This window comes from Strigops habroptila, chromosome 4 (genome assembly GCF_004027225.2).
Source record: "Strigops habroptila isolate Jane chromosome 4, bStrHab1.2.pri, whole genome shotgun sequence".
NCBI lineage: Eukaryota > Metazoa > Chordata > Aves > Psittaciformes > Psittacidae > Strigops > Strigops habroptila.
In genome coordinates, this window is record NC_046358.1 from 9,876,663 (window position 1) to 9,883,358 (window position 6,696).

Below are 6,696 nucleotides of genomic sequence, written 5' to 3' on the forward strand. Positions count from 1 at the left end.
AATCTCCACTGCTGTTATGCATTAAATAATCTCTGTTTTAAGAACACAGGAGTAGATACCTCAGCAATAATCATCGAATCACAGAATGGTTTGGGTTGGAAAGGACATTAAGATCATCTAGTTCCAGCCCACCTGCTGTGGGCAGGGACGCCTCACACTAAACCATGTTGCCCAAGGGTCTGTTCACCCTGACCTTGAACTCTGCCAGGGATGGAGCATTTACTTCTTCTTTGGGCAACCTGTTCCAGTGCCTCACCACCCCCAAAGCAAAGAACTTCTTTCTTATATCTAACATGAACTTCCACTGTTTAAGTTTGAACACATTACTCCCTTGTCCTATCGCTGCAGCCCTTGATGAGGAGGCCCTCTCCAGCATCCCTGTATGCCTTGGCCAGTGGTGAGTGCTGGGGGGAGGCTGGGCTGGACAAGGGCCAGGGCAGAAACACGGGCCCCTGGGCGTGGGTGCTCACCCTGCGTCGAGGCCCTGGCTGTGAGTGCCTTGGGCAGGGCATGCTGCTGCTGCCACCAGGCCTGGGCGCAGGCCTTGCTGCCTCCCAGCTGCGTCGTCCCCTCTCCTGCCTGTCCCCAGCTCCCTGTGGCTCCTGTTCCTGCTCCCCCTGCCATCAACTCCCTCCGTTCCTCTCTCCCTCCCTCCCAGTCCCACTGAATTCCTTCTGTCTCCTGCAGGCCATGGCTGTCACAAACCTCCTTGTCTGGGTTCTGCAAGGGCTCATCGTGAACGTGCGCATGGTCAGTGATGAGTTGGATGAACCCACACGTGACCGCATGCAGCAGTGTGTGGAGATGCTTATCGAGGAGATGACTTGGCTGCTGCAGGAGCTGGAGCAGAAGATCCAGGCGCAGAAGAGCAAGGAGCAGAGTCATGCGGCCTGGAGAGCCTTGGTCTTTGCTGGCTTGCGGCACTGGCAATTCTGGGCGATTGCTGGCATCCTGATCCTCCTGATTGTCGGGCTCTGCTGGTGCTTCAGGAAAAGAAGCCATAAGGTGGGCAGCAGCAGCAAAGAGGAGGAAGACAGGAAGGAGAAGCTGCTGCTGAGGCGACAGATTTGCACATGTATGTGCAATGCGCAACAAGTGGTCAGTGGACGAACTGTGGAACCGGAGTGAGTTGGTGCACGCACTGGTGGAAAACCTCGTTGCTTGCCAATGGTCCAATTCCTTGTCAAATGGTTTCTTCCTGGAGCTGGGACCAGCCATCAGGGTGGGCAGCGCCTTTGATTACTGGAGTTCCCGGGAAGATGAGCCTGCCTACCGCCAGCTCGTGTGCCTGAAGCCCCCCCCCCGTGGGCATGCCTTCTGCCTGGAGCCGCACACCGTGGCAAAGGAGTCCCGCATCCGTGTCGAGCTGCGGAGCACATGCACTACTCAGGAGACGGTGGGGCCCATGCTGTGCTTCCTCCACGACCCCGAGGAAGAGCTGAGGAAGAAGCAGAAGCCCAGCCTCCTACACACCCTCTGCACCGGCTCCTATCTAGATGTGCAGAAAACTGCTCGCTGGTTGCAGGATTTGGTTAGGGAAAACAAGGCAAGTGTGCGTCTGTTACGTTTACGTTACTACATTCTGACTGTGCTGTCCTCCAGCCGCTCCTGCAAAGTGGCAATTAAAGACGTCTCTGGGAGAACCAAGCTCGTTGAGATGATGTTTGGCGTGCAGCTAGGTGACTCAGACATCTTCATGAGCAGCCAGGCTACAGAGGACATCTTCACTCCAAGCACAACGTGGACATTGAGCTGCACCTGGGCAGAGGAGAAGTTCTTGTGGCTGATGTTTGATCAGACCCGAGACAACAGCTTGCTCAGCTGCCTGCAACTCTGCACCTGCATGGTGGCGGGCACAGGCTTTTCCAGCTATACCTTGAAGACAGTGGTGATGCACCTCCTGACCACCACACCCCTGTCAGGCTGGCGCAGGAGGCATTTCCTACTGCGGCTGGATGACATCATGCGGTACCTGCGCTGCTGCGTGGAAGAGAAACGCCTCGACCACTTCTTCTGTGGTAATGAGAAGATTCTTGAGGAGATCATCTTGCCCCCAGCCTTGCAAAGAGCCAAGCCACTCAACCTCTTCCAGCATCTGGCTCAGGATCCAGCTGCCCATGAGCAGGCAATGCAGGAGTTCGAGGAGCTGCAACATCAGCTTACAACACAGCTCTTCTTCTCGGGGCAGTGAAAGTGGTCGTCATGCACAGAGCCATGTTTGCAGAGTTCACAGCCGAGGACAGATGAGGACCTCCTCATGCAGGAGGGAAGTAAAGGACAGAGTGTAGGACGCTGCAGGGAAAGGAAGAACCCCTTGCAGTGGACCTCTGCCAAGAGCGGCAGCATTCTCCTCTCAGAGGTTTTCAGATAGCAGCCAGTGATGACTGCAGTGGCAACAAAGATGACTTTTTCCCTGCTTTCTCCTCTCACTGGCTGCAGCCAGAAGGGCGTTTCACATGGGCCCAGGTACTCTTGCTGGCAGCTCTGGCTGTGCAGGGACCAAGCGAGAGGCACCACTGATGTGCCCCCGTGTGTTCACTGGGGTCTGGATGGAGAACCTACACATGCTGGATCCTCCCCAGGGAGCTGGTGCCCCCGAACTGAGCACGCTGGGCACGGAGAACACGCTGCTCTATCGGCAGTGGGAACTGCTGCTGCGCCTTTCCTCCACAGCAAAAGTATGCTCTGGGGAGTGGGACCCGATGCAGCTGAAGAGGCCATTGAAAAGGAGCCTGGCAACAGAGACTCCTGTTTCTACGTGGACAGTGAGCTCCCTTCCTCTTTGAGAGAGTCCATTCCCTCTGGGAGCTTTCCCCTGTGCAAAGATGCCAATAAATCTCTTGTGTAACATCCAGACAAACACTGCATCTGTGAGGGTGTGGGTTATGGAAAGGGCTCTGGGGGCTGTGCTTGATGGTCAGCTCCACAGAATCAAAGATTCATAGAATAGTTAGGGTTGGAAAGGAACTTAAGATAATCTAGTTCCAACCCCTCTGCCATGGGCAGGAATGCTTCACCCTAGACCATGTTGCCCAAAGCTCTGTCCAACCTGGCCTTGAACACTGCCAGGGATGGAGTATTTACCACTTCTTTGGGCAACCTGTACCAGTGCCTCACCACCCTCACAGTAAAGAACTTCTTCCTTATATCTAACCTGAACTTGTTTCACTTTGAACCCATTACCCCTTTTCCTATTGCTACAGTCCCTGACGAAGAGTCCCTCTATTGCATCCTTGCAGGCTCCTTTCAGATATTGGAAGACTGCTATGAGGTCTCCACATAGCCTTCTCTTCTCTAGGCTGAACAGCTGCAACTATTAACACACATGCATGGCCCCTCAAAATGCAGCATAGTGAGTTTTTCCTTTTCTCACATGAAAGCTTTGCAGGGCTGTTGTAAGACTTGGTAATTTTTATTTGCTACAGTTATTTTTCAAGTAAGTGACAGGTCTGGACTTAAAAGGAAAATCCAGCAACTACTCTACATGTCCTAACAGGACTCTTTAATAAAGAAGAAAATAGACTGTGGGGTTAGTCTTCCACTTATGAATTGCTGACTTCTGAAGTAAAATAGGAAAAGAGTAAAATACCAGTTTGAAAGTGAGTGAATTATAAGGCTTTTAGTCAAAGTAATTAATGATGGAATTACTTAAATTTTGAGAATTAAATGGGTCTCTATCCTTTTAAATTTATGTATTCTCTTCCAAAGCTCCATTCAGCAAGATTAATGCATATTACCTCTATTCATGTTGGCTTTAAGTGTCCTGCCGTTGCTCTGCAGATCTGTTTTTAGATGCTTCTATCTGCTCTACGAAGTTGTTCACATGCATAATTTTGTTCAAGGCTTTAATGGGGTTTTATTTTTTTCAGGCACCAAAGGACACTTGTGGGCCTGATCGGGACTGTTCCGGCACACCGGCAGTGCTGTTAAGTTCACTGCCCTTGGGCACTTTAAACAGAAAGATCAAACAAATGTCTCATCCGTGTAGGAATGGCCCAAATTCTGCTCTCATTTGCCATGTTGCAGCAGTGTGATTGAGAGTGTCTGAGCCACATGTTAGGGTGATATCTGTGTTAAGATGATCCAGTGCCAGCAAACGTTAGAGAGGGTGAAGATGATCTAACTTATCACGAAAATGCTGTGTTACCTACAATAAGGTGACAGGTACCATGGAAAAAAGCCTCTCTTGTGTGCTCTCTAACACACTAGTAACATTTTGTGTACCACTTCCAATACCTGTTGAACCACTTCCAAACTCAGAAGGTCCTAGTTCTGATGTTGATTTTAACAGTTCACTGTCCATAGCTAGAATCTGTCTGACCAAAGGTAGATGTGGGTAGGACAGACACCTCTAAGCTGGTGCCTTTAGTCCCCCTTAATGTTAAGGAGGAGGAAAAGGCACTTCTGTATTGGGATTCAGCCCATCCTAAAGTAGATTTCTAAAGCAGGTCAGGTGAATTGTGCTTTGGAGGTGTCATCATCCCATTAAACAAAGGGAGTTCAGCATAATTTGTTTCATCTCTGATGGATACCCCCACCGTCACTCTGAAGTTAGGTGGAAGGTGTCCTATGGCCACTGTGCCTCTTAGTTGCCTTATTTCTTGTCTTTATTATAACAACAGCTGCTTTTTAAACAGATGTTCTGAACCAGAACTGGCACCTTTAAAAAAAAAAAAAAAAATAGCTTTAGGTAATTTTATTCCTTAGATTCCTTACAGTTGTATTTAATCTGGGCAATAAACTGTAGCAGCAGGTCAATGCTTAACAAAGAAGCATTTTTTTTTTTTTTTCTTTTCAAAGAAGGGGAAGTATTTCGACATTAGTGTTTGACATAGAAGTAGAGATCCTTCAACTAAAACGTTCTCCATTGTTCTCCACTAATCAACAATGATTCTTGTTAAGTTACCCAGCATGTAACAGTGACCATGTTTCTTAAACTCTGAGTTCAGCAGCAAAGCAACAATAACTCTTTTTCATTTCTACTTGTCCAAGTAAAAAGTAATTTAGGTTTTTTTGAATCTGATTTTTCAGGTAGACAAATAAAGATTTTCATAGGCCTTGTCAGTGTTACAGTCATGAGGACATCCCCCTTCCTAGGGGTTTGCCCATTTGGGCTCAGGGACAGGTCTGAGATAGTGCAGTGGATGGCTGACCAGCACGACCATGCCTGCTTCTCCTTGCAACATTGCCATGGACTTGCCTAGTGATCTGGACTCTCAGCTGAACCTGGTCACTGTCACAAAAGCATCTCTATCAGGTACTGATGGCTGTGCCTTTGACAGTGAGGCCACCCTGCTGTCCTCACTTTTTCCACCTAGCACACCTTGCTGTAGCTGTTACCTTAGCCCCTGGCTCCCCTTACCTTCTGGACCAGCATCCAACTTTGCTGTTTCTTGACAGCTGGGTGTAAGAGAATCCCTGCACCTCACGATGGAGATCAGGGATCTCTGTGCTGATTTCTGTGTCTTAGTGATGCTTGAAGGGTGGAGGGAGGGTATGAACAAGTGCCTGGGATGTGAGATTTGTGAACCTGGCTCAAGCAGGGCTACTGCTGAATGTCCTTTGGGTGCTGTACTTGTGCACCTGTACTGGGTCAGGAGCTGAACTGGCATCTCCCCAGGGCTGCATCAGCTGTTCTAGCTGAGCTGTGATCTCTTCAGAGCCCACCCATGAACTGTGTGGGCAAAGATGCTATCATCAACTAAAGCAGCTTGGCTTTGGTCTTCTGCAGCTCAAATAAATGCAAGATGATAGAAAAGGTGTACATGCAAGTCTGAAATTGTGCTGGCAGAGGTGGAAATACCAGATCTGTTCAAGTTCGTGAAGCAGCAAATATAGAATCATAAAGAATTATACAAGGTTATAGGCACAGGAAAAGAGGGATTCAGTAAAACCAAAATGTATGTGTATGTATCAAAACGTGTTGTTCAGTCCTCACTGTGGAAACTGGCTGTTTAATGGTGGGATTCGTGCTCAGAGGGAACCTTCCATGTGAAATGGTCAGTCTGGAAAAAATGCGGTTAAGAAAGTGTCGTAACAAGAGAAATCACAAGGGGGTAGTGTTGTACAGCACTCCAGCGTCTTTGCAATTCCCTCAGCAGTGACCCTGTGTCATAAACCAAGTTTATTTTACCAGAGGAAAATACAGAAGTCACTGCATCTCTTCTGACAGCAGTCCCTGGGAGGATAACACTTTTCTCTGTGTGAAACAAGGCCTTGTAATGTCAAGATCAATACGGCAGCAGAATTGCCATCTCCACCTTCGTAGCTACATTGAAACCAAGTATGAAATGACGATGACAGAGGTTTGACAGGTTAAAAAAAAGAAACCAAAACAAAACCCAGATATCTGTAAAGGATCAGTCAATAATGACAATATTTATTCCTTTTCTTTTCTTTTCTTTTCTTTTCTTTCTTTTCTTTTCTTTTCTTTTCTTTTCTTTTCTTTTCTTTTCTTTTCTTTTCTTTTCTTTTCTTTTCTTTTCTTTTCTTTTCTTTTCTTTTTTCTTTCTTTTTTCTTTCCTTTCCTTTCCTTTCCTTTCCTTTCCTTTCCTTCCTTTCCTTTCCTTTCCTTTCCTTTCCTTTCCTTTCCTTTCCTTTCCTTTCCTTTCCTTTCCTTTCCTTTCCTTTCCTTTCCTTTCCTTTCCCTTTCCCTTCCTCCCTTCCCTTCCCTTCCCTTCCCTTCCCTTCCCTTCC

The 6,696-nt window shown here is 47.8% G+C and overlaps 1 protein-coding gene across 1 annotated transcript; it reads left to right on the top strand.

Moving 5' to 3' along the window:
- Positions 1-627: 627 nt before the first annotated feature.
- LOC115606734 (inositol 1,4,5-trisphosphate receptor-interacting protein-like 1) lies at positions 628-2,856 on the top strand. The gene is given in 2 exon segments (XM_030483157.1): positions 628-1,126; positions 1,128-2,856. Coding segments are annotated over 2 exon segments (1,500 nt in total). The 5' UTR covers positions 628-690; the 3' UTR covers positions 2,192-2,856.
- Positions 2,857-6,696: the final 3,840 nt, after the last annotated feature.